The following is a 26,591-nucleotide window of genomic DNA, read 5'->3' on the forward strand; positions in this document are numbered from 1 at the left end:
GAGGTCTCCTTCAGATTCTCTCAGCACACGGTGAGAAGTGGTTGGGGGAGGTCAGAGAGCTGGAATTCGCCGCTCGGAAATACATTCAATGACCTAACGTTATAATGTTGCCTGACAATTCGCCTCGCAAATAGATCTATGCGGTGTTGACAACAATATATATATATACTTTCAGATAAATATTTGGTTGCAGTATTCTGCAAAGTTGCAAGACAATACAGAAGATGATCGGAGTTTCCCCATGTTTTCTCCAAGAATAGGAACGTATTGAGTAAAGTAAAATGCCTTGAGATTTGCTGCTGCTGGAGATATCTTTACTGAAACCGGTCGAAAACTTGACCAAGTAGGCTACATGTGAAGTATTTGTGCTGAACGTGTTTTTATACCTCTTCTCTCGGAAGATAGAGAGACCGCTCCATTGCTACTCCGAAATCAATGGCCATTAACGTTCCTCGAAGCTTCACCGCGCCACTGCATTTGAACTCTGGAAAAACACCTCATTGTTTACGAGAGTTGTGACTTTAAGGTTTAAAAGACATCGACGGAATCGGACATTTAATTACTTTCTTTTAGACGTCTAACCTACCTTCTCGAGGGGAGCTGCACAAGGATCAGAAATTCAGGTGAGACACTACATTCAATGCGACCAATAGCCTAGATGTCCACAGTCACGGATACAATGTTGCAGCTTGCTTTGGCCTATGTGATCCGTAAACATTTGAGAAAACAATTCTACTTTTAAATAAAGTAGGTATAGACCGATCTGGCCATTCATGATCATATTGGAATTATCCCACATAGGCTATAAGAATGTTATGCAATTTAGGGGCCCCTGCCAGTGTTAGCCCTAACAAAGTAAAACAAAAAATCATCCTGATTTAGATGCGTTATAAAAATTAATGAGCCTTCGTAAACTATAACTATGCTTCACAAATCATTTGTAACCATGTCATAAATGCCAACCTTTATAATGCCTTATTATGAAGGCTTCATTAATCATGTATAAGATATACACAAAGATGACCACATAATTACAAACCACAGTCCAGCTAGTAAGCTGTGACCCATGTCTCTCTCTCTGACTGAGGAACACACCGTAAAGCAGTCAGTCGCGTCACATGCCACCGCAATGGGCAGACCGACCGCCGTGGGTGTACACGTATCAGTTTAATCTGTTTACGGTAAATGACGCTTGTGCGTGTGACATTCCAACTCTGATGAGATCCGGCTGTTCATTCAGCAGCACGCGCCATATCTGCTGTTCGTTGACTCATCACAGCGCTACCGCATGACCGGTGAGTCACGCGCAGAACCAACTGTTTATTTTTTTATTTTACATTTATTTAACTAGGCAGGTCAGTTATGAACAAATTCTTATTTTCAATGACGGCCTAGGAACAGTGGGTTAACTGCCTTGTTCAGGGGCAGAACGACAGATTTTTACCTTGTCAGCTCGGGGATTCGAACTTGCAACCTTTCGGTTACTAGCCCAACACTGACCACTAGGCTACCGAACTGTCACCTGCTCCTTAATAGAATGTGAATATAAGTAGTACTGTTGCCACATGATCCGTGGGCCATGCATGACATTGAACAAGTTATTGGGCTGGTTTCCTGGACCGAGATTAAACCTGGTGCTCAACTAAAAAAAACACTTTCAATCGAGTTTCTCCTTTGAGTATGTTTTTTTATCTGTCCAGAAATGGCTCATTATGATCAGAAGACCATTTTGGATGTTTATGTCAGCACATACACACAATGACGATAATAATGGTGTGGTGTGAGTTCAGTTTCAAGTGTACTTGTGTAATGAATACATTGGAAATCTAAGTCTTACTCGCCAGGGTAACAGTGAGAGACTGAGATACTGAATGTGAGTGTGAGAACTGACTCTGCCATTTGGAAATGGAGGGAATGTGTGATGGCTGCTAATCTGAATCAGATACCACATTCTGAGAGGAGAAACAGATGAGTAGAGAGAGATAATAGAACAGATAGAGACTGGGAGAGGGATAAAGAGATGAGTGGGGAGGTAGATAAAGGTGTATGGTAAGGCACTGAGCTGTTATCCAGGCCTATAGAAGACTCCAGGGTCACTGACCAGGAGTGTGAGTGAGTTAGGTGGATAAAAGTCTTACAGCAGACCTGTGTGCTTTCTGTTCTACTCTCAACCTGTCCTCTGTCTCCCGCCATTCAGCCTCTGTAAATAACAGTACTACAGCTGGGTTGTATAGTTGCACAATCAATGCCTTCATGGATGCTTCATGGTAGCATATCTCAGCCATGGCTCCCCTTGACACACAGGTACACACCATGAGCTGTTTTCCAGTTTACAGGAAAATGGTGTGTTACTATGACAGCGTTACTATGTCGGGTGGACCAGGCCAGGGCTGAGGTAGAATGTGGTGTGTAGGTAAAGGCTTTTGGAATGGAACATCTGGAGAGGTCACATCTGCCAGAAAGAGAGGGAGGGGGAAATAAAAAGATAATCTTAGGAGAACTAGAAATTGTCTGACTGAAGGGATTAGATGTAGGGGGGTGAGGGAAAGATAATCTTAGGAGAGCTAGACAATATCTTATTGAAAGGATTAGGGGGGGGGGTAATCTTAGGACAACTAGAAGTTGTTTTATTGAAAGGATTAGGGGGGGTAATCTTAGGACAACTAGAAGTTGTTTTATTGAAAGGATTAGAGGGGGGGGTAATTTTAGGAGAACTAGAAGTTGTCTGATTGAAGGGATTAGAGGGGGGTAATCTTAGGAGAACTAGAAGTTGTCTGATTGAAGGGATTGGAGGGGGGGATAATCTTAGGAGAACTAGAAGTTGTTTTATTGAAGGGTTTAGAGGGGGGGTAATCTTAGGAGAACTAGAAGTTGTCTGATTGAAGGGATTGGGGTGGTAATATTAGGAGAACTAGAAGTTGTCTGATTGAAGGGATTGGGGTGGTAATATTAGGAGAACTAGAAGTTGTCTGATTGAAGGGATTGGGGTGGTAATATTAGGAGAACTAGAAGTTGTCTGATTGAAGGGATTGGGGTGGTAATATTAGGAGAACTAGAAGTTGTCTGATTGAAGGGATTGGGGTGGTAATCTTAGGAGAACTAGAAGTTGTCTGATTGAAGGGATTAGAGGGGGGGATAATCTTAGGAGAACTAGAAGTTGTCTGATTGAAGGGATTGGGGTGGTAATCTTAGGAGAACTAGAAGTTGTCTGATTGAAGGGATTAGAGGGGGGATAATCTTAGGAGAACTAGAAGTTGTCTGATTGAAGGGATTGGGGTGGTAATATTAGGAGAACTAGAAGTTGTCTGATTGAAGGGATTAGAGGGGGGGATAATCTTAGGAGAACTAGAAGTTGTCTGATTGAAGGGATTAGGGGGGTAATCTTAGGAGAACTAGAAGTTGTCTGATTGAAGGGATTGGAGTGGTAATATTAGGAGAACTAGAAGTTGTCTGATTGAAGGGATTGGGGTGGTAATATTAGGAGAACTAGAAGTTGTCTGATTGAAGGGATTGGGGTGGTAATATTAGGAGAACTAGAAGTTGTCTGATTGAAGGGATTAGAGGGGTGGTAATATTAGGAGAACTAGAAGTTGTCTGATTGAAGGGATTAGAGGGGGTGGTAATATTAGGAGAACTAGAAGTTGTCTGATTGAAGGGATTAGAGGGGGGATAATCTTAGGAGAACTAGAAGTTGTCTGATTGAAGGGATTAGGGGGATAATCTTAGGAGAACTAGAAGTTGTCTGATTGAAGGGATTAGGGGGGTAATCTTAGGAGAACTAGAAGTTGTCTGATTGAAGGGATTGGGGTGGTAATCTTAGGAGAACTAGAAGTTGTCTGATTGAAGGGATTGGGGTGGTAATATTAGGAGAACTAGAAGTTGTCTGATTGAAGGGATTAGGGGGGTAATCTTAGGAGAACTAGAAGTTGTCTGATTGAAGGGATTAGAGGGGGGATAATCTTAGGAGAACTAGAAGTTGTCTGATTGAAGGGATTAGGGGGGTAATCTTAGGAGAACTAGAAGTTGTCTGATTGAAGGGATTAGGGGGGATAATCTTAGGAGAACTAGAAGTTGTCTGATTGAAGGAATTAGGGGGGGATAATCTTAGGAGAACTAGAAGTTGTCTGATTGAAGGAATTAGGGGGGGATAATCTTAGGAGAACTAGAAGTTGTCTGATTGAAGGGATTAGAGGGGGGTGGGGTGTATGGGGAGGAAGGCATGGGAGAAAGATGGAGTAGGGAGATGTTTCCGGTATGTTGAGGCCCTCTCCTCGATAGAGAGCTGGTGTGATGCTCTATTCCTGGCCTAGCGACTCTATGCCACCCTGTGTGTGTGTGTAGTTACTGTCTCTCAGACCATCAGTTTTTATCATATCAACCCCCCTGAGTCACTCTAACAGCCTCCTCTAAGCTATACACAGAACCAGCAAGCTGACCCGGTGGCTTCTAGTTTAAACCAGCAGCATCTGCAGAATAACAGCACAGAAAATAACTAGCACTGGACTTGAAGCTATTTTGGAAGGTTTTACTTGCAATGATCACCATTTGTATGGGTTTTCTACCCTGCTCTGGTTCAAAGCAACTCTCTTTGTATAAGACCGTCTGTTAAATTGCTGAAATGGATGTCAAAGTTACTGTTATCTGCATTTTCTTCTCTCCGAAGTTCCTTTAGAATTTAAAGAAGCCACACAGCAAGGCTGGGGCAGGTAGAAAGTGGTCTTATTTCTGTTCTTATTGTGTCTGTGGTGATTGTGGTGATTTGATAACTACCACAGTGAGGTTTACAGAACTGGGTGTGTTAGCTGTTAGCTAGCTGTTAGCTTCTATGGCAGGGGTGTCCAAGTCTCCTTCCGAAGAGCTATGGCAGAGGTATGCTGGTTTTCTCCTACCCTGCTCTAACACACGTAATTCAACCAATTGGGGCCTGATAAGCAGCTGATGAGTAGAATTGGGTGGGGGGGGGGGTAGAGCTGGAGCAAAAGCCTGCATACTCTATGTCTCTCTCTTTTACTCTCTCTCCTATGTAATAAGAAGACTGTGTCTGCCTAGCTGTCTCTGTGCTGGGCGCACTGCTGTCAGCTAGCCAGCAGTAGGATGGAGACTCTCCACCACAAAACTCATAAATCTGCAAACAAACTCATCAATTTAAGAGACTCTTTAACGTTAGTGTGGGGTTGAGTTACGGGCAGTGTCCATGAGGGTAAATTCTCTGTGTGTGTGGTGTAAATCAAGGGCATTAATGACATCTTCATAAACCTGCCACTCTACTCTTTACTGTTACACATCTCCCACTCTGGGTCATCACCCTGACACACACACACACGCACACTGGCTGCCAGTTCTGAAGGACAGAGTAACCTTCAGTAATGCCCACACCATCCCTAGCTGCCAGCTACAGTAGTGTCCAAATTTCAGTAATGTTAATTTACCGTCAAGCTGTTCAACATGTTTCTGACTCTACAACAGTATATAATGACAAGGGAGATGATGTATTATAGAATATATTTACAGCTCTCCTGGGTGTTAGTCTCTCTACATCAGTGTTTGTTTGTGGTCTGGAGCGGTCTCATAACACCTAAACACCAGATCCATCTTCTCAATAAGACTTTAACACTGTGGCACTGGCAGGCGGACTGTGGGGCATATGGTGTTTGGGCTGAGGGTGCAGGTTAAGGCGTCCGCAATCTCCGCATGCTTCCCATCAAAACAGTTCGGGAAAGTTTGTACATATATTAATCATGACGTTTTTGTTCGTTTTGGTCTTTGGTAAGGTTTTTTCGGCTGATCTTGCACACAACATTTTTTCTCGAGACAAGCCGAAGTCGGTAGCCAAAGTCTACGCCCCTTTGTCGGTGATTGGTCAACAGTAGGGATTCTTCAATTAAGTGTTTGTCATTCAACCAGAGACTAATCATTTTCATGCTCATTTTTTCATTGATAAATACTGCACCAAACATCTTAGTTAGATGTAAAATTGCGCAACTAAGATCTCCTCTGCAAAAAACTTCTAAATGAATGACAGAATTCTTGAGTTATCTTAGATGAAGTCTGACTATTTTGAGGAAGTGTATACTGGTTACAGCGTCTCAAGATGGACAAACAGTACTATTGCTGCTTAATGACTTTTAAGGGAGTATGCGTGCACACTTATTCAGCACTCGGCTAGGCGCCAGCCAATACCAAAGCATGCTGATGCCTTTAGGGGGAAGCATAACAAAACTGTGATAAAACACAGCTTTGTTTTGGAACGTTTGATGGGCATTAATATATGACAGGTGAGCTGACGGGACAAGCGTCGAAAGATGTTATAGTGTGAGGAGTGTTGGAAGCTGTGAAAAGAGACACCAGAGCATGTGTCACAGCCTCTACCAATGTCCTCCTGCGAGCATGGGCTGACCAGTTAGAGCCTGACGCATATATTTTTCGGGTCCGATTCCGATTTTTGGGGGGACAAACTTACCGATACTGATATACATTTTCCACACTAGGTTCTCATAAATTGGCATCCAAAAGAGCAATTGTCCAATAATTGTGCTTCAAATGTTGATTTCATACATCGTGACAATAATGACAAGTGTTCATATAAGCATGAGATTCCCTTTTATCATCCTATTTATTAAATATTGGTTATCGGCTGATAGTATTGGTGAACTGATATATCGGACGGGCTTTAGACAGGGTAGCAGTGTCACATCCTTTTCTTGCCATTTATTTTCATAAAATGCCTTGTCTTGTCTTTAACATATTCATGAATGTCCCTCTCTTTTTTCCTCTTACAGTTCCCCACCTGAAGAGTTGATGGTTGTAGGCTGATACATTTAAGCGCCCTCTACAGCCAGCCCTGTACCAGTAGCCCCTGCCATTCCAGTACTGTACCAGTTAACCTATACCAGTGCCAGTATGTTATTGTCCCGCTGGTCTCTGCTGCTCCTCTGGTCACTGCTGGTTCTACTGATTTACTCTCCCCTGACCCAGTCCAGACCAGCTGCTGCCCACGTCAGCGACACAGGTAAGAAACATGGGCCACATAAAGATCTTAAATTCTCTTTCTTTCTTGCTTGTGCTCTCTCGGTTGTAGTTGACAGACAGGGCTACGTCTCATTAGCCTTCTGTGTGTGTGTGTGTGTGTGTGTGTGTGTGTGTGTGTGCGTGTGCGTGTGCGTGTGCGTGCGCGCGCGTGTGTCTGTGCGCGTGCGTGTGTGTGTGCGCGTGTGTCTGTGTGTGTGTGTGTGTGTGTGTGTGTGTGTGCTTGTGTATACTCACGTGAGCCTTCTTTTCCTCTGTGTTATTTAATCTATTTTAATCCCTCAGGTTGAGGGTTCTGGGTTCAGGCTGAGGGTTCTGGGTTCAGGTTGAGGGTTCTGGGTAGAGGTCGACCGATTAATCGGAATGGAAGATTAATTAGGGCCGATTTCAAGTTTTCATAACAATCGGAAATCGGTATTTTTGGACGCCGATTTTTGACCTTTATTTTACTAGGCAAGTCAGTTAAGAACACATTCTTATTTTCAATGACGGCCTAGGAACGGTGGGTTAACTGCCTTGTTCAGGGGCAGAACTACAGATTTGTACCTTGTCAGCTCGGGGTTCAATCTTGCAACCTTACGGTTAACTAGTCCAACGCTCTAACCACCTGCTTTACATTGCACTCCACGAGGAGCCTGCCTGTTACGCGAATGCAGTAAGAAGCCAAGGTAAGTTGCTAGCTAGCATTAAACTTATCTTATAAAAAACAATCAATCAATCATAATCACTAGTTAACTACACATGGTTGATGATATTACTAGTTTATCTAGCCTGTCCTGCGTTGCATATAATTGCTTAGGTACACGTTGCTCCAACCATAAACCTCAATGCCTTTCTTAAAATCAATACACAAGTATATATTTTTAAACCTGCATATTTAGTTAATATTGCCTGCTAACATGAATTTCTTTTAACTAGGGAAAATGTGTCACTTCTCTTGCAAACAGAGTCAGGGTATATGCAGCAGTTTGGGCCGCCTGGCTCGTTGTGAACTGTGAAGACTATTTCTTCCTAACAAAGACAACCAACTTCGCCAAACGGGGGATGATTTAACAAAAGCGCATTTGCGAAAAAAGCACAATCGTTGCACGACTGTATCTAACCATAAACATCAATGCCTTTCTTAAAATCAATACACAGAAGTATATATTTTTAAACCTGCATATTTAGCTAAAAGAAATCCAGGTTAGCAGGCAATATTAACCAGGTGAAATTGTGTCATTTTGCGTTCATTGCACGCAGAGTCAGGGTATATGCAACAGTTTGGGCCGCCTGGCTCGTTGCAAACTAATTTGCCAGAATTTTACGTAATTATGACATAACATTGAAGGTTGTGCAAAGTAACAGGAATATTTAGACTTAGGGATGCCACCCGTTAGATAAAATACGGAACGGTTCCGTATTTCACTGACAGGAAAAACGTTTTGTTTTCAAGATGATAGTTTCCGGATTCGACCATATTAATGACCTACGGCTCGTATTTCTGTGTGTTATTATGTTATAATTAAGTTTATGATTTGATAGAGCAGTCTGACTGAGCGATGGTAGGCAGCAGCAGGCTCGTAAGGGTTCATTCAAACAGCACTTTCGTGCGTTTGCCAGCAGCCCTTCGCAATGCATTGCGCTGTTTCTGACTTCAAGCCTGTCAACTCCCAAGATTAGGCTGGTGTAACCGATGTGAAATGGCTAGCTAGTTAGCCGGGTGCGCGCTAATAGCATTTCAAACGTCACTCGCTCTGAGACTTGGAGTAGTTTTTCCCCTTGCTCTACATGGGTAACGCTGCTTCGAGGGTGGCTGTTGTCGATGTGTTCCTGGTTCGAGCCCAGGTAGGAGCGAGGAGAGGGACGGAAGCTATACTGTTACACTGGCAATACTAAAGTGCCTATAAGAACATCCAATAGTCAAAGGTATATGAAATACAAATCGTATAGAGAGAAATAGTCCTATAATTCCTATAATAACTACAACCTAAAACTTCTTACCTGGGAATATTGAAGACTCATGTTAAAAGGAACCACCAGCTTTCATATGTTCTCATGTTCTGAGCAAGGAACTTAAACGTTAGCTTTTTTACATGGCACATATTGCACTTTTACTTTCTTCTCCAACACTTTGTTTTTGCATTATTTAAACCAAATTGAACATGTTTCATTATTTATTTGAGGCTAAATTGATTTTATTGATGTATTATATTAAGTTAAAATAAGTGTTCATTCAGTATTGTTGTAATTGTCATTATTACAAATAAATAAATAAACAAATCGTCAGATTAGGGTTGAAGGTTCTGGGTTCAGGCTGAGGGTTCTAGGTTCAGGCTGAGGGTTCTGGGTTCAGGCTGAGGGTTCTGGGTTCAGGCTGAGGGTTCTGGGTTCAGGCTGAGGGTTCTAGGTTCAGGCTGAGGGTTCTAGGTTCAGGCTGAGGGTTCTGGGTTCAGGCTGAGGGTTCAGGGTTCAGGCTGAGGGTTCTGGGTTCAGGCTGAGGGTTCTAGCTTCAGGCTGAGGGTTCTAGGTTCAGGCTGAGGGTTCTAGGTTCAGGCTGAGGGTTCTGGGTTCAGGCTGAGGGTTCAGGCTAAGGGTTCTAGGTTCAGGCTAAGGGTTCTAGGTTCAGGCTAAGGGTTCTAGGTTCAGGCTGAGGGTTCAGGCTAAGGGTTCTAGGTTCAGGCTAAGGGTTCTAGGTTCAGGCTGAGGGTTCAGGCTAAGGGTTCTAGGTTCAGGCTAAGGGTTCTAGGTTCAGGCTAAGGGTTCTAGGTTTAGGCTGAGGGTTCAGGCTGAGGGTTCTGGGTTCAGACTGCTACCATGGTGGTTCAATCCCACTGACTCTGTTCTGCTATCTGGAACTGTTCCGTTAGTAGTGGGTCTCTATTCTGAGCTAGAGAAAACAGAACATACATTTACATTTATGGATGTGTGTTTGGGGTGGGGGGATTCTATATTGAGCTAGAAAGAAGCTCTTGAAGGTTTGTCCATTTAGTTTAAAGCTGAGGATGTTTACAGTGATTTTTCATGGTGCCATGGTTTACATATCCTGTCCACACACACATACACACACACAGCTGGTTGGATGTGGAGGATGTGGAGCAGAAATGCTGTTTTTGGTAGGAAAGGATGAATGCCGTCTGAAAGGAGATGGTTTTATTTGTATTGGCGAGTACTGTAATCACAACCATCCTGACCAACCCTAACACTCTGTGTTGTGTGCGCGTGTTTGTACGCGCATGCGTGTGTGCATCTATTTGTGTATGTGTGTGCCCGCATGTTTTTGTGTGTTTCGCTTCCAGCCATCTGGTATCCAGCTGAGTGTGTGTGTGTGATACTGTTGTTTTGGAACCCATAAATTCTTGTTTTTCTCTCTTAGTCAAAAACACCTAAATGTAACTTTTGCGCCGCAAACTATTTTTCCATAAACAAAGCCTGCTCCCAATTTCCCATATCCTTCTCTCCTTCTCGTTGCTTCGTTCAAATAAAGGTTTTTGGACTTCAACCAACTCCCCCTGCTTTTCTCTCTTTTACTGGATTCCTTTCTTTTTTTTTCAGTAATTTTTTTGCTTTCTTTGTCTTTATCCCCTCGCTCTCTCGCGTCCTCGCTCTCTCTTTCTCTTGCGCGCGCTCTCTCTCTCTGTCTATTTTTGACAACCTCTCATTGAGAATGTTCCCCCTGCTATGAGCAGGCAGTATTCAAGACCTCCCATAATGCAGTTTCTGTAGACCTCTCCCTCTAGATGACAGACATGCTGTATTCAAGACCTCCCATAAAGCAGTTTCTGTAGACCTCTCCCTCTAGATGACAGACATGCTGTATTCAAGACCTCCCATAATGCAGTTTCTGTAGACCTCTCCCTCTAGATGACAGACATGCTGTATTCAAGACCTCCCATAATGCAGTCTCTGTAGACCTCTCCCTGTAGATTACAGACATAATGTAGTGAGGTTGGGAGCTTGAATTCGGGGATGGTCTGTGTCAGTCTGTGGTGATGCTGATTATGGACCTAATATCTGTAGATTAGAGGAGAAATGATGACTGCTTTTCTGGTGTAGGTCCTGCTGAGAGGTTGGGAGATACAGAATCTGTGGCAGAAAATGTCCTGAGTTACTAATATATTAGTAATATATTGTATAGTAGTCAGTAATCCTGATGAGAGGTGAAAAGGGATGTGTGGTAGTAAATGTCCCTGCTTATAGTAATCACTGATCTGATGTGACCAGATCTGTGAATGCTGTGGAATGGAACCTGATCCGACTGTGTCTAATGGTAGAAGGAAGTAGGCTTTTTCTCATTCAACGTATTCAAACAAGACCCATTAAAGATCTGAAACGTGCTGCTTTTCCCTCCTCTCTCCCAACTCGCCCTTTGTTCACAACCATTTGTCAGGATGAAGGTGGTGATTATTAGTGTGTTTGTTTATCTCTGAGCTGGGGGTTAGGGAGCAACAGGGGAACTGGTGTGTGTGTGTGTGTGTGGCAGCTTAAAGGGGTAAATGTGAAAGGTTAATCTTTAAGCCGTTTCCCTTTTCACTCAGCAGGAGCATCCCAGACCCCCACAGAGTAACCCTGCCTCAGCCCTTCCTGTTTAAACACACACACACACACTGGTTTCTATTTTTGGTTTACGTTTTCTTCTCTCTCCATAGCTGACATGCTGGCATCTTCTGAGGACGAAGATGATGATGACGAGTCTTCTTCAGAGGAAAATAAACTATCTAACAATCAGGAGCTCCAATGTAAGCTCCTTCTCCTGACCTCTTTCCCTGCCACTTCCCTTTCTCTCCCCTTTGCTTCCTCTAGCTTTATTGGTCTGAAAAAGTAGTTACTAGCCAAACCAACTGAAGAAAGATTGATATTGAATCAAAAATGTGAAATATAAATACCTCTCCCTCTCTCTAGTGATGGCTCCTCAGTGGGCGACTCCAGACAAGATGGAGAAGAGGCTCCATGCCGTTCCTGCCAGTAAGACTGTTAAATTTCGTTGCCAGGCGACTGGTAATCCCACACCAACTTTGCGGTGGTACAGGAATGGGAAAGAGTTCAGGAAAGACCAGCGCATTGGAGGCTTCAAGGTATGTGTTTTTGTATAGCCCTCTGCTTCATACTGGGTTGTCTGTTGAGTTGTGTATCATCTGTCAAAGCCCCAGTGCAGCCAAAAACATGAATTTCTTGTGTTTTATACACTGAGTGTACAAAACATTAAGGACACCTGCTCTTTCCATGACATAGACTGACCAGGTGATTCCAGGTGAAAGCTATGATCGCTTATTGATGTCACTTGTTAAATCCACTTCAATCAATGTAGATGAGACAACAATTGCAACCCAATATTAGGAAGGTGTTCTTAATGTGTTGTATATACAGTTGAAGTCGGAAGTTTAAATACACCTTAGCCAAATACATTTAAACTCAGTTTTTCACAATTCCTGACATTTAATCCCAGTAGAAAATTCCCTGTCTTAGGTCAGTTAGGATCACCACTTTATTTTAAGAATGTGAAATGTCAGAATAATAGTTGAGAGAATGATTTATTTCAGCTTTTATTTCTTTCATCAGAAGTTTACATACACTCAATTAGTATTTTGTAGCATTGCCTTTAAATTGTTTAACTTGGGTAAAACGTTTCGGGTAGGCTTCCACAAGCTTCCCACAATAAGTTGCGTGAATTTTGGCCCATTTCTCCTGACAGAGCTGGTGTAACTGAGTCAGGTTTGTAGGCCTCCTTGCTCGCACATGCTTTTTCAGTTCTGCCCACAAATGTTCTATGGGATTGAGGTCAGGGCTTTGCGATGGCCACTCCCAATACCTTGACTTTGTTGTCCTTAAGCCATTTTGTCACAACTTTGGAAGTATGCTTGGGGTCATTGTCCATTTGGAAGACCCATTTGCGACCAAGCTTTAACTTCCTGACTGATGTCTTGAGATGTTGCTTCAATACAGCCACATAATTTTCTATCCTCATGATGCCATCTACTTTGTGAGGTGCACTAGTCCCTCCTGCAGCAAACACCCCCACGACATGATGCTGCCACCCCCTTGCTTCACGGTTGCGATGGTGTTCTTCAGCTTGCAAAACTCCCCCTTTTTCCTCCAAACATAACAATGGTCATTATGGCCAAACAGTTCTATTTTTGTTTAATCAGACCAGAGGACTTTTCTCCAAAAAGTACGATCTTTGTTCCCATGTGCAGTTGCAAACCGTAGTCTAGCTTTTTTTATGGCGGTTTTGGAGCAGTGGCTTCCTTGCTTAGCGACCTTTCAGGTTATGTCGATATAGGACTCATTTTACTGTAGATATAGATACTTTTGTACCTGTTTCCTCCAGCATCTTCACAAGGTCCTTTGCTGTTGTTCTGGGATTGATTTGCACATTTCGCACCAAAGTACGATTGCGTGATCCCATGGTGTTTATACTTGCATACTATTGTTTGTACAGATGAATGTGGTACCTTCAGGCGTTTGGAAATTGCTCCCAAGGATGAACCAGACTTGTGAAGGTCTACAATTTTTTTCTGAGGTCTTGGCTGATTTCTTTTGATTTTCCAATGATGTCAAGCATTTCTACTTTGCCAAAATTAAATTACTAACACAACACAAAATGTGTATTTTTCATGGCTATTCTCATGTTTTCACTCCTTTGCCTCTTTCTCTCACGCTCTTCCTCTCTCGCTGTCTCCCTCTTTTAGCTCCGGGACCACATGTGGACTATAATAATGGAGTCAGTGGTTCCGTCTGATAAAGGCAACTACACCTGTCTTGTGGAGAACAAGCACGGCAGCCTCACACACACCTACCAGCTGGACGTAGTGGGTCAGTATGTGTGCATATTTATTTATTTATTTCACCTTTATTTAACCAGGTAGGCAAGTTGAGAACAAGTTCTCATTTACAATTGCGACCTGGCCAAGATAAAGCAAAGCAGTTCGACAACATACAACAACACAGAGTTACACATGGAGTAAAACAAATATACAGTCAATAATACAGTAGAAAAATAAGTCTATGTACAATGTGAGCAAATGAGGTGAGATAAGGGAGGTAAAGGCAAAAAAAGTCCATGGTGGCAAAGTAAATACAATATCCTCTCTAGGGTCGGCGGGATGAAATCGTCCCACCTACTCAACAGCCAGTTGAATCCCGTGGCGCGTTATTCAAATACCTTAGAAATGCTATTACTTCAATTTCTCAAACGTATGACTATTTTACACCATTTTAAAGACAATACTCTCGGTAATCTAACCACACTGTCCGATTTCAAAAAGGCTTTACAATGAAAGCAAAACATTAGATTATGTCAGCAGAGTACCCAGCCAGAAATAATCAGACACCCATTTTTCAAGCTAGCATATAATGTCACATAAACCCAAACCACAGCTAAATGCAGCACTAACCTTTGATGATCTTCATCAGATGACAACCCTAGGACATTATGTTATACAATACATGCATGTTTTGTTCAATCAAGTTCATATTTATATCAAAAACCAGCTTTTTACATTAGCATGTGACGTTCAGAACTAGCATACCCCCCGCAAACTTCCGGTGAATTTACTAAATTACTCACGATAAACGTTCACAAAAAACATAACAATTATTTTAAGAATTATAGATACAGAACTCCTCTATGCACTCGCTATGTCCGATTTTAAAATAGCTTTTCGGTGAAAGCACATTTTGCAATATTCTGAGTAGATAGCCCGGCATCACAGGGCTAGCTATTTAGACACCCACCAAGTTTAGCCCTGACTAAAGTCAGATTTACTATAAAGAAAATGTTATTACCTTTGCTGTTCTTCGTCAGAATGCACTCCAAGGACTTCTACTTCAATAACAAATGTTGGTTTGGTTCAAAATAATCCATAGTTATGTTCAAATATCCTCTGTTTTGTTCGTGCGTTCAAGACACTATCCGAATGGTAAAGAAGGGTGACGCGCACGCTGCATTTCGTGACAAAACATTTCTAAATATTCCATTACCGTACTTCGAAGCATGTCAACCGCTGTTTAAAATCAATTTTTATGCCATTTTTCTCGTAAAAAAGCGATAATATTCCGACCGGGAAAGCGTGTTTACGTACAAAGAGAGAGAAAATAAAAACATGGGATCCCCTCGTGCACGAGCCTCAGTCTGATGGTACTCTGACCGGCCACTATCCAAACGTGCTAATGTTTTTCAGCCAGAGGCTGGAATTACATCATTCAGCTTTTTCCCGGGTTCTGAGAGCCTATGGGAGCCGTAGGAAGTGTCCCGTTACAGCAAAGATCCTCAGTTTTCAATAAACAGAGCCAAGAAGAACAAGAACTTGTCAGACAGGCCACTTCCTGTAAGGAATCTTATCAGGTTTTTGCCTGCCATATGACTTCTGTTATACTCACAGACACCATTCAAACAGTTTTAGAAACTTTAGGCTGTTTTCTATCCAAAGCCAATAATTATATGCATATTCTAGTTACTGGGCAGGAGTAGTAACCAGATTAAATCGGGTACGTTTTTTATCCGGCCGTGCAAATACTGCCCCCTATCCCCAACAGGTTAAAGCAAGTAAAACACTGGAATGGTAGATTTGTAGTAGAAGAAAGTGCAAAGTAGAAATAGAGATAATGGGGTGCAAAGGAGCAAAATAAAATAAATAAATACAGAAGGGGAAGAGGTAGTTGTTTGGGCTAAATTATAGATGGGCTATGTACAGGTGCAGTGATCTGTGAGCTGCTCTGACAGCTGGTGCTTAAAGCTAGTGAGGGAGATAAGTGTTTCCAGTTTCAGAGATTTTTGTAGTTCGTTCCAGTCATTGGCAGCAGAGAACTGGAAAGAGAGACGGCCAAAGGAGGAATTGGCTTTGGGGGTGACCAGAGAGATATACCTACTGGAGCGCGTGCTACAGGTGGGTGCTGCTATGGTGACCAGTGAGCGGAGATAAGGGGGGACTTTACCTAGCAGGGTCTTGTAGATGACCTGGAGCCAGTGGGTTTGGCGACGATTATGAAGCGAAGGCCAGCCAACGAGAGCGTACAGGTCGCAGTGGTAGGTAGTATATGGGGCTTTGGTGACAAAACGGATGGCACTGTGATAGACTGCATCCAGTTTGTTGAGTAGGGTATTGGAGGCTATTTTGTAAATGACATCGCCAAAGTCGAGGATCGGTAGGATGGTCAGTTTTACGAGGGTATGTTTGGCAGCATGAGTGAAGGATGCTTTGTTGCGAAATAGGAAGCCAATTCTTGATTTAACTTTGGATTGGAGATGTTTGATGTGAGTCTGGAAGGAGAGTTTACAGTCTAACCAGACACCTAGGTATTTGTAGTTGTCCACATATTCTAAGTCAAAACCGTCCAGAGTAGTGATGCAGGTGCAGGCAGTGATCGGTTGAAGAGCATGCATTTAGTTTTACTTGTATTTAGGAGCAGTTGGAGGCCACGGAAGGAGAGTTGTATGGCATTGAAGCTCGTCTGGAGGGTTGTTAACACAGTGTCCAAAGAAGGGCCAGAAGTATACAGAATGGTGTCGTCTGCGTAGAGGTGGATCAGAGACTCACCAGCAGCAAGAGCGACATCATTGATGTATACAGAGAAAAGAGTTGGCCCAAGAATTTAACCCTGTGGCACCCCCATAGAGACTGCCAGAGGTCCGGACAACTGGCCCTCCGATTTGACACACTGAACTCTATCTGAGAAGTAGCAGGTGAACCAGGCGAGGCAGTCATTTGAGAAACCAAGGCTGTTGAGTCTGCCGATAAGAATGTGGTGATTGACAGAGTCGAGAGCCTTGGCCAGGTCAATGAAGACAGATGCACAGTACTATCTTTTATTGTTGGCGGTTATGATATCGTTTAGGACCTTAAGCGTGGCTGAGGTGCACCCATGACCAGCTCAGAAACCAGATTGCATAGCGGAGAAGGTACGGTGGGATTTGAAATGGTCGGTGATCTGTTTGTTAACTTGACTTTTGAAGACTTTAGAAAGGCAGTGTTGGATAGATATAGGTCTGTAACTGTTTGGGTCTAGAGTGTCTCCCCCCTTTGAATAGGGGGGATGACCACGGCAGCTTTCAATCTTTAGGGATCTCAGATAATAGGTTGAGAGGTTGAACAGGCTAGTAATAGGGGTTGCAACAATTGTGGCAGATAATTTTGGAAAGAGAGGTTCCAGATTGTCTAGCCCGGCTGATTTGTAGAGGTCCAGATTTTGCAGCTCTTTCAGAACATCAGCTGATTGGATTTGGGAGAAGGAGAAATGGGAAAGGCTTGGGCGAGTTGCTGTGGGGGGTGCAGTACTGTTGACCGGGGTAGGGGTAGTCAGGTGGAAAGCATGGCCAGACGTAGAAAAATGCTTATTGAAATCCTATCCTCAGTGCAGTGGGCAGTTGGGAGGTGGTGTTCTTATTCTCCATGGACTTTACAATGTCCCAGAACTTTTTTGAATTTGTGTTGCAGGAAGCAAATTTCTGCTTGAAAAAGCTAGCCTTAGCTTTTCTAACTGCTTGTGTATATTGGTTTCTAACTTCCCTGAAAAGGTACATATCACGGGGGCTGTTTGATGCTAATGCAGAACGCCATAGGATGTTTTTGTGTTGGTTAAGGGCAGTCAGGTCTGGGGAGAACCAAGGGCTATATCTGTTCCTGATTCTAAATTTCTTGAATGGGGCATGCTTATTTAAGATGGTGAGGAAGGCATTTAAAAAAAATAACCAGGCATCCTCTACTGACGGGATGAGGTCAATATCCTTCCAGGATACCAGGGCAAGGTCGATTAGAAAGGCTTGCTCGCTGAAATGTTTCAGGGAGCGTTTGACAGTGATAAGTGGAGGTCGTTTGACCGTAGACCCATTACGGATGCAGGCAATGAGGCAGTGATCGCTGAGATCTTGGTTGAAAACAGCAGAGGTGTATTTAGAGGGCAAATTGGTTAGGATGATATCTATGAGGGTGCCAGTGTTTACGGCTTTGGGGTGGTACCTGGTGGGTTCATTAATAATTTGTGTGAGATTGAGGGCGTCAAGCTTGGATTGTAGGATGGCTGGGGTGTTAAGCATGTCCCAGTTTAGGTCACCTAGTAGCACGAGCTCTGAAGATAGATGGGGGCAGTCAGTTCACATATGGTGTCCAGAGCACAGCTGGGGGCCGAGGGTGGTCTATAGCAGGCGGCAACGGTGAGAGACTTGTTTTTAGAGAGATGGATTTTTAAAAGTAGAAGTTCAAATTGTTTGGGTACAGACCTGGACAGTAGGACAGAACTCTGCAGGCTATCTCTGCAGTAGATTGCAACACCGCCCCCTTTGGCCGTTCTATCTTGTCTGAAAACGTTGTAGTTAGGGGATTAAGATTTCAGAGTTTTTGGTGGACTTCCTAAGCCAGGATTCAGACACGGCTAGGACATCCGGGTTGGCAGAGTGTGCTAAAGCAGTGAATAAAACAAACTTAGGGAGGAGGCTTCTAATGTTAACATGCATGAAACCAAGGCTATATATATATTAGTACCAGTCAAAAGTTTGGACACACCTAGTCATTCCAGGGTTTTTCTTTATTTTTACTATTTTCTACATTGTAGAATAATAGTGAAGACATCAAAACTATGAAATAATACACATGGAATCATGTAGTAAGCATAAAAGTGTTAAACAAATCAAAATATATTTTAGGTTCTTCAAAGTAGCCACCCTTTGCCTTGATAACAGCTTTGCACACTCTTGGAATTCTCTCAACCAGCTTCATGAAGTAGTCACCTGGAATGCATTTCAATTAAAAGGTGTGCCTTGTTAAAAGGTAATTTGTGAAATGTCTTTCCTTCTTAATGCGTTTGAGCCAATCAGTTGTGTTGTGACAAGGTAGGGGTGGTATACAGAAGATAGCCCTGTTTGGTAAAGACCAAGTCCATATTATGGCAAAAACTGCTCAAATAAGCAAAGAGAAACGACAGTCCATCATTATTTTAAGACATGAAGGTAAGTCAATGCAGAACATTTCAAGAAGTTTCCTCAAGTGCAGTCGCAAAAAACATCAATCGCTATGATGAAACTGGCTCTCATGAGGACCGCCACAGGAAAGTAAGACCCAGAGTTACCTCTGCTGCAGAGGATAAGTTCATTAGAGATAACTGCACCTTAGATTGCAGCCCAAATAAATGCTTCACAGAGTTCAAGTAACAGACACATCTCAACATCAACTGTTCAGAGGATACTGTATGAATCAGGCCATGGTAAAATTGCTGCAAAGAAACCACTGCTAAAGGACACCAATAATAAGAAGAGACTTGGGCTAAGAAACACGAGCAATGGAAGTTAGATCGGTGGAAATCTGTCTTTTGGTCTGATGAGTCCAAATTAGAGATTTTTGGTTCCAACCGCTGTGTCTTTGTGAGACGCAGAGTAGGTGATCTCCGCATGTGTAGTTCCCACCGTGAAGCATGGAGTAGATGGTGTGGGGGTGCTTTGCTGGTTAAACTGTCTGTGATTTCTTTAGAATTCAAGGCACACTTAACCAGCATGGCTACCACAGCATTCTGCAGCGATACGCCATCAAATCTGGTTTGCGCTTAGTGGGACAATCATTTGTTTTTCAACAGGAAAATGACCCAACACACCTCCAGGCTGTGTAAGGGCTATTTGACCAAGAAGGAGAGTGATGGAGGGCTGCATCAGATGACCTGGCCTCCACAATCACCCGACCTCAACCGAATTGAGATGGTTTGGGATGAGTTAGACCGCAGAGTGAAGGAAAAACAGCCAACAAGTGCTCAGCATATGTGGGAACTCCTTCAAGAATGTTGGAAAAGCATTCCAGGTGAAGCTGGTTGAGAGAATGCCAAGAGTGTGCAAAGCTGTCATCAACGCAAAGGGTGGCTACTTTGAAGAAACTAAAATCTAAAATATATTTTCATTTGTTTAACACTTTTTTAAGGTTACTACATGGTTTCATATGTGTTATTTCATAGTTTTGATGTCTTCACAATTATTCTACAGTGTAGAAAATAGTAAAAATAAAGAAAAACCTTGGAATGAGTAGGTGTGTTTACTTTTGATATGTGTACCTTGAGTGGTACACATATGTAAACACTATGTTAGTGTTTTTGTATCACTCACATTGCATTGATGTTTTCTGTTTATTCTAGAACGTTCCCCTCACAGGCCCATCCTCCAGGCAGGCCTGCCAGCTAATCGTACGGCCATGGTTGGTAGCGACGTGGAGTTTGTCTGTCGAGTGTTCAGCGACCCTCAGCCCCACATCCAGTGGCTCAAAAGCATCACCATTAATGGCAGCAGAGTGGGACCAGACGGACTGCCTTACGTACGCGTACTTAAGGTACACACACACACACACACACACACACACACACACACACACACACACACACACACACACACACATATATGTACATGTTCTGAAGGTTAACGCACACTGTATTGACGAGGGCTAAAAAATGTCTCTTTCTCTCTCAGACTGCAGGGTTTAACACCACAGACAGGGAGATGGAGGTGTTTACTCTGAGGAACGTGTCTGTGGAGGATGAAGGAGAGTACACCTGTCTGGCAGGAAACTCTATAGGACTCTCTCACCACTCTGCCTGGCTCAGTGTGATCAAAGGTACACATGCAAAAATAAACGGTATTATTCTGAACTTTATTCACCTTGTGTACAAACCTTTGCAGCCCAATGTGCTTTATACATTTGCACTTAAAATGGAAGAAGAAAGAAAACAATGTAAAAAATGTTATGAATTCATCCTACTTCACTCCCTCTCCTCCAGACCTGCCCCCCTCCCCTGTACCATCTCAGGCCTACCTGGAGATCTTCATCTACTGCGTTGGTTTCTTCATTATCATGTTCATGGTCGGCGTAGCGACCGCCTGCCGACTAAGCTGCTCCCCGAAGAAGAGCGACTTCAGCAGCCAGCTGGCCGTTCACAAACTGGCCAAGAGCATTCCCCTACACAGACAGGTAACACACACATACTAGTGATCCATGATCGTGTGATGCGTAACCTTTGCTTGAGACGTGAATACTTTTTTTCCTGAGCTAATCCATAGGCTTTAGTTCAGCGGGCTAACTCTTATTACAGTATATCCTCTCTCACTACCTCCCCTTCTCTTTCTCAAGGTGTCAGTAGACTCTTCTTCCTCTCTACAGTCGGGGGTGTGTCTGGTCAGGCCGTACCGCCTTTCCAGTGGAGCCACGCCCACCCTGGTCGGCGTGTCAGTGTATGAGCTGCCCGCAGACCCACTCTGGGAGCTGTCACGAGACAGGTACTAGAGGGCTTATATCCCTGCATAGAGAATACCCAATCTATAATATCGGCATACATAACCCTACATATTGCATACATAATCTGCACACGGTGCTCATAACTTAACCAAGGAGATTCATAACCTCCATGCACAGGACATTCATAGCTGTATGTGTCTGTGTTCTAGGCTGTCTCTGGGGAAGCCACTGGGGGAAGGTTGTTTTGGTCAGGTTGTGCTAGCAGAGGCTGCAGGTCTGGACAGAGAAAAACCCTCTCGTCTCACCAAGGTTGCCGTCAAGATGCTCAAAGGTACATAAAACTACTTCCTGAAATATATTCCTAATATTTAAGGAGATAATTCAAAATAAACTGAAAAACAGTGTTTGTATTGGTTGATATTGATTTGATGTCACATCCTGTTTCCTGTGTAGCGGACGCCACAGAGAAGGACCTGAGTGATCTGATCGCTGAAATGGAGATGATGAAGATGATCGGGAAACACAAAAACATCATCAACCTGCTGGGAGCCTGCACACAGGATGGTAATACTGGTGCTGTGTGTGCTTGTGTATGTGTGCTTGTGTATGTGTGCTTGTGTGTGTGTGTGCAAGCGTGTGAGCGAAATAGCATTTTATTTGCACAGATGAGTACAATGGCCACAGTACCAAGGGGTGAAAATAACAGCAGGGGTCCAAGCGCTGAACCTCGGGGAACACCACATTGTTTATTATAACCCTTCCCTCTCCCTCCAGGCCCTCTCTACGTGGTGGTAGAGTATGCATCTCAGGGCAACCTGAGGGAGTACCTGCGTTGTCGGAGGCCTGTGGATCTGGAGTACTGGTCTGGGCCAACCCAGGCCCCCCTGGACAGCGTAGAGGTCAGGGAGCTGGTGTCTGCTGCCTACCAGGTGGCCAGGGGCATGGCATACCTCGCCTTACAGAAGGTCAGAGAAGAAACCAATGTTATTGTCTGTCTTTTTGTCTGTATGTCTCTCTCTTGTTCTTCTTTTCATCTTTCTGTGTTTCATTCTCTTCGTCTGAATCTATTACTTTCTCTTTCTCTACCTCTCCCTTTACTGGACATTAGTGTAAATCAGTCAACCAATAAATTAATCAATCCCGTTTTTTTCTGTAGTGTATCCACAGAGACCTAGCAGCCAGGAATGTGTTGGTGACAGAGGACAATGTGATGAAGATAGCAGACTTTGGTCTGGCCAGAGACATCCACCACATAGACTACTACAAGAAGACCACCAATGTAAGTAACATGATCACAGTGGAGCGAGTAGACGACTGAAATTCAGACATATAGATGTTTTAACCCAGGGGTGGCAAACTCATTCCACAGAGGGAATTAATTTTTCAATTAAAACCTAGACAAAAGCATTAGACAACCAAGTGAGGGGACTTTCTTACTAATTAGTCAGCTTAATTAATCAATCAAGTACAGGGGTAGAGCGAAACCCTGCAGACATTTAGCCCTCTGTGGAATAAGTTTGACACGTGTTTTAACCCCTTGTTTTCCTCCCAGGGTCGTCTGCCAGTGAAGTGGATGGCTCCAGAGGCTCTGTTCGACCGCATCTACACACACCAGAGTGACGTGTAAGTCACACTCCTAACTCCTAATATACATTCTGTGGTGTTGTGCTATCCATCCTGTTGTTATGTGTCGGTAGGTTTACGTTCAAGCCCAGCAATAATTGTCCCTGAGAAAGTGATGTTGATTGTATTGAATTCTGTTGTAGGTGGTCGTTTGGGGTGTTGATGTGGGAGATCTTTACTCTAGGAGGGTCTCCCTACCCAGGGGTCCCTGTAGAGGAGCTGTTCAAACTGCTGAAGGAGGGACATCGTATGGACAGGCCAGCCGCCTGCACAGAGGAGCTGTGAGTACACACACAAAAAAAACACAAGTATACTGTAAGAATGTCCTCGCAAGTAGAGTAATACAAACACACGCTCTGTTGTAACACTGTGGTGTGTGTTCTCAGGTATATCATGATGAGAGACTGCTGGCACGCTGTTTCATCTCGCAGACCAACCTTCCAACAGCTGGTAGAGGATCTGGACCGCACACTCTCACTCATGACCAACCAGGTAAACAAACACATTCACGCACACACGCACACACACAAACACAGTGTCATTTTTGTATCATTTGAATTTTTCCCCTGAACGTGTCCTCCCTCCCTCTCGCAAATCTCTCTAGGAGTATTTGAATCTGTCCATCCCTGTGGTCCAGTATTCTCCATTGGGTCCAGACACCAGCAGCTCCTCTGACTCTGTCTTCTCCAGGGAGACGACTCACGGAGCAGAATACTCTCCCCTGAGCCCATCCTGGACCTCCACCCTGCTCTACACCCAGCACACCCCCTCTAGGACCCCCTCTCGTACCTCCACCCTGGCCTACGCACACCACAAACCTTCCCGAACCCCGTCTTGAACCTCCATCCTAGCCTACGATCACCACAGCATCTACCCTGACGTACACCCGCGGACACAGCCAACGCTGATCTAAAAACACTGCCCTGCCCATACACCTTAACCTATCCACCTCCCTTTTAATCAGTCCCTACCCCCCCTGGCTCCTATGTGCAGCCCTTCCTCGGTGACTGGGAGACCTACCAGAGGGAAGGACACTACCTGAGTGCTTTATCCCCTCGTTCTCCAATCTGCAAAAGGACCTAGTGGTTTCATCTGACCTGCTTTTCATTTTTGGAGCGATGCTCATTCACACAGATAAAGACAATGGAAAAGACAGACACATGGAGGGTTATAACAGAGTCATAAGACATGAAATAGAGTTTGCACAAATATGGACTCTTCTCTCCTCCTCCCCAGGACTATACTGAACTATTAAAGGGATAGTTCACCCAAATGACACATTAGGAAAGGGGGATACCCAGGCAGTTGTCCAACTGAATGTATTCAACTGAAATGTGTCTTCCACATTTAACCCAACCCCTCTGAATCAGAGAGGTGAGGGGGATGACTTAATCAACATCCACTGCGCCCAGGGAACAGTGGGTTAACTGCCTTGTTCAGGGGCAGAACGACAGATTTTTACCTTGTCAGCTCGGGGATTCAATCCAGCAACCTTCCGGTTACTGGCCCAACGCTCTAACCACTAGGCTACCTGGCGGTTTTCTTAAACCGTAAGCAAGGTATGAGACAATGTATCAGAGCAATCTATGCTTTGGTTTATTTTCTCTGGCACTATTTTCACATGCTAACATTTTAGTATTTGTGACACATATCCCATTCAAGTCATGGGACTGATATTAGCATTTGTCACCCATGTACAAAAGACCGAAGTGACTTTGTTGAGCTTCACAATCAATTTAAAATACTTTTGGATAATTTGGACATAATGTGCAAAAAATTATAATATCGGTTCCATGACTTGAATTGGATCTGTGCCACAAATGCTAAAACAGTGCAAGGGAAACTAAACCAATGCATGGATTACTGTCATACATTGTCCATAGACTGCTTACAGGGCAAGGAAACCAATGTGTAATTTTTATTTGGGTGAACTATCCCTTTTAATGTAGGGAGACTCTCCCAGGAGTAAGAGGAGGAGGAAGAGGAGAAGAAGGCTGCTACACATTATTGATCTTCATCGCCATATTATGAAACAAGCTGCTGCTTTGCTGAGCAAACGATACAGGATATAAAAAGGAAATTGATACCAAGGAAAAATAATGTTATTTTGTAAATACAGTATATTACGAATTGTTAATATGAATACATATTTCCAGTATTTTAATTTTATACCTGGTAGCTTGTTTTTATCCCTGTCATTGAAATGACATCTAAGAGAGGTGTGGATATGATGCTATGTGTTAGAATCAGAGGAAAGAAGTGGCTATGATGCTATGTGTTTTAATAAGCTAATATCATACCAGCAGTGTTAGTCAGTCAGGGCTTGCCTTGAGTATCAGTCTCTTGTCTGGACTCTATGGACACTACAGTGTTATGTTGAGGTTAATGATAATGTAAATGATAATGCCATGGTTTTAAAACAGTGGCAAATTCACTTATCTCCAATGGAAGTCTACCTGCCTTTACAGAGCATGCCTTTATTAAAGGTATTGTAATAAAGAAAATGGCATTACAAAACTTCAATGAAGTGTTTTTGAAGGAGAAAGAAAAGAGGGAGAGAGAAGAGAGCACATGCTGAACTGATCAGCCAGCCAACCCACCAGGACTTCAGGGCTGAATGAAGGAGAGGTGAAAGACTGTGTGATGGGAGAGAAACAGAGCGAGGATAGGTTCAGCTGTTGACTGCAGAGGAAGCATTCACTCCACCAGATGTGTATGTGTGTCTGTATGTGTCTGTATGATTAATGGTGGGAAGAGAGGATTGGTCAGTACGGTTGCTCTATCAATCACAGCAGCAGAGAGCAGCTTCCTGCCTGGCACAGACACACACATACACATGGCTTAGGTCCAGAGTCTGGAGAGCATGTCTATCCCTTGGAGAGGAAACATGTTCAACTTCTGACTGCATTCTCTCTCTAGTGAGATTTTAGATGGTTTTGTGTACTGTATTCTATTCCACAGCTCATTACTATGTGTTCTAACAAAATCACTTCATACAGATCTTATACTTATTATTACAGTTTCAGATCATAGAAATTCTCAAGATCCCTCCCATTCTCTGTCTTGATTTTTTGATATACCTGCTTTCCCTGAAAGGGTTTAGCTTCCATGAACTCTCCCTGAGTGACTGTGTAAATCTAGGCTTGTGTAAATGTGTTTCCTCAAGGCTCCTCGTATTCCTGTTAGCCCAGCCATCTGCCCTATTGCCCAGCTGATGACCACTATAAAAACACACACACACACACACACACACACACACACACACACACACACACACACACACACACACACACACACACACACACACACACACACACACACACACACACACACACACACACACTGAAAAGGCAATAAATGCCCCCCCAAGGTGTTAAAGCAAACACCCCAGCCCTCTCCCCTCTCCATTGACCTCTATCCTGGCTGTATTTGGACTCTATTGGTGTTAATGCGGTGTGAGAGGCCATAACTGGGTGTGAGGAGACAATGGGGCTGCAGTTTCCACCAAAGACAGATGGTTCAGAGGGGCATCAGAGTCACTGGCATCCAGTGTGGTGCGTTTATCAACACCTGTAGGAGCTGGCTGGGGAGCAGCCTGGACAAGCACAGGGATATCAGCCACTCGTAAAACTGCTGAAGATCTATTCACCGTGTGGCTATCATCTGTGTCAACATCTATTAGTGTTAGGGGCCTGGGTGTATTTGTGTGTGTGTCGTGCGTGTGTGAGAGAGACAGACAGACACAGAAAAAAGAGTTACAGTTGT

The 26,591-nt window shown here is 43.6% G+C and overlaps 1 protein-coding gene across 3 annotated transcripts; it reads left to right on the top strand.

Moving 5' to 3' along the window:
* LOC106567959 (fibroblast growth factor receptor 1-A) lies at window positions 1-25,343 on the top strand. Of its 3 annotated transcripts, none has more exons than XM_014137885.2 (17): window positions 2-623; window positions 6,780-7,009; window positions 11,655-11,744; window positions 11,908-12,080; window positions 13,695-13,818; window positions 20,113-20,303; window positions 20,441-20,585; window positions 20,749-20,939; window positions 21,099-21,244; window positions 21,413-21,534; window positions 21,657-21,767; window positions 21,978-22,168; window positions 22,360-22,482; window positions 22,756-22,826; window positions 22,970-23,107; window positions 23,213-23,318; window positions 23,431-25,343. In XM_014137885.2, exons 2-17 carry the CDS (start codon window positions 6,901-6,903, stop codon window positions 23,662-23,664), a joined length of 2,265 nt encoding a protein of 754 aa, XP_013993360.1. In that variant the 5' UTR covers window positions 2-623; window positions 6,780-6,900; the 3' UTR covers window positions 23,665-25,343. The 3 variants fall into 3 exon arrangements, with proteins under 3 accessions (XP_045548126.1, XP_013993360.1, XP_013993368.1); XM_014137893.2 differs by lacking the exon at window positions 2-623 and adding an exon at window positions 1,209-1,295; XM_045692170.1 differs by lacking the exons at window positions 23,213-23,318; window positions 23,431-25,343 and having other exon boundaries at window positions 1-623; window positions 22,970-23,111.
* The last annotated feature ends 1,248 nt before the right edge of the window (window positions 25,344-26,591 follow it).

Source organism: Salmo salar, chromosome ssa01 (genome assembly GCF_905237065.1).
Source record: "Salmo salar chromosome ssa01, Ssal_v3.1, whole genome shotgun sequence".
Classification (NCBI taxonomy): Eukaryota; Metazoa; Chordata; class Actinopteri; order Salmoniformes; family Salmonidae; genus Salmo; species Salmo salar.